This window comes from Suricata suricatta, chromosome 11, assembly GCF_006229205.1.
Source record: "Suricata suricatta isolate VVHF042 chromosome 11, meerkat_22Aug2017_6uvM2_HiC, whole genome shotgun sequence".
NCBI classification, from domain to species: domain Eukaryota; kingdom Metazoa; phylum Chordata; class Mammalia; order Carnivora; family Herpestidae; genus Suricata; species Suricata suricatta.
The window spans coordinates 13,889,082-13,890,437 of NC_043710.1; the positions used below are offsets into that span (position 1 = coordinate 13,889,082).

The window sequence follows — 1,356 nt, forward strand, 5'->3', positions numbered from 1 at the left end:
ACAACACACACATATGTTATATAGTAATCAGTCAATAAAATATTTGTTGGATAACTGACTCAGTATAACTTTCTAACCTCTTTGATTTTGTAATGTTTTGCTCTTCTGAATAAAACTTTTTTCTTGTTGTCTCCTGAAACTCTGCCCATCCTGTTATCCAAAGCCAAGTTCAAACAATACCTATTTTTAAAGGATTCTTCTAAAGTCCCCAAAGGGACTTGAACTCTTCTTTCATTTGAACACTCAATGATACTTTCCGTTCCCACCTTATACAATGGCCACTGTCTTCACTGCTTTTCTCCCACACTGGGTTTTGCATTCCTTGGAGATGAAGACTATGTGTCATTTTAACTGCTACTTTTATTCATAGGAGATAAATTCCTGTATTTATCGAGAGCCTAGTCTACTCCAAGCATGTTACAGGAAAGGAAAATGATATTAATGTCTATTGATATTATACAAGGTATTCCACATGATATTTATATTACCTTTTAGACCTCACAATTGGATGAGGAGCTAGCTTAGGTCACCTCCATTTTGTATATTAAAAACCAAAGACGAGAGGGATTGCTGATTTTTGTTTCCGGGAGGCAAGAAATAGCATCAAGGCGAGCTGCTTTGGATACAACTCTGCATTCTTTCCACTGCACATCAACTCTTCATTATTTTTAAAGTTATCCTATAATCAACCCTTATAGGAACACTTAATTTACATTTCATGGACAAATTCTACTCAAATAACATGCTCCAAAAGAAAAGACTTTAGTACTCATTATCTTGCTGACTGTGTCCTTGACATCCTTATTTCTCAGACTATAGATCAAGGGATTCAGCATAGGGATCACCACTGTGTAAAACACAGATGCCACTTTGACTGTGTGCCTGGAGTTTTTGGAGTTAGGAACACAGTAGAGGAAGAGAATGGTCCCGTGGAAGATGGTGATGGCAGTCAGGTGGGAGGCACAGGTGGAGAAGGCTTTGTGGCGACCACTGGCTGAATGCATCTTGAGGATGGTGGCAATGATAAATACATAAGATGTGAGAATGATGGCCAGTGTACTAACCTCATTAAAGGTGGCAAAAATGAGAAGAAGCAACTGATTGATGTAAATATCAGAACAAGACAGGGAGAGCAATGCAGAGAACTCACAGAAGAAGTGATTGATTGTGTTGAAACCCTGGAAAGACAATTGGATAGCAGAGCATGTAAGTATCAGGGAACATGCTACCCCCCATGCATATGATCCAACCACCAGCATGGCACAGGGCTTCTGGGACATGGCCACGGTGTAAAGCAGAGGGTTGCAGATGGCCACAAAGCGGTCATAGGCCATCACAGCTAATAAAAAGGATTCC

The 1,356-nt window shown here is 39.8% G+C and overlaps 1 protein-coding gene across 1 annotated transcript; it reads right to left on the minus strand.

Moving 5' to 3' along the window:
• Window positions 1–716: 716 nt before the first annotated feature.
• LOC115272438 (olfactory receptor 5D18-like) lies at window positions 717–1,334 on the minus strand. Its single transcript, XM_029915511.1, has one exon. The coding sequence runs from the start codon at window positions 1,332–1,334 to the stop codon at window positions 717–719; it is 618 nt and encodes a 205-aa protein (XP_029771371.1).
• Between the last annotated feature and the right edge of the window lie 22 nt (window positions 1,335–1,356).

What these genes read in the sequence shown, in the direction of transcription:
- LOC115272438 (XM_029915511.1), bottom strand. Translation starts at nt 1,334, where the DNA reads ATGGCCTATGACCGCTTTGTGGCCATCTGCAACCCTCTGCTTTACACC.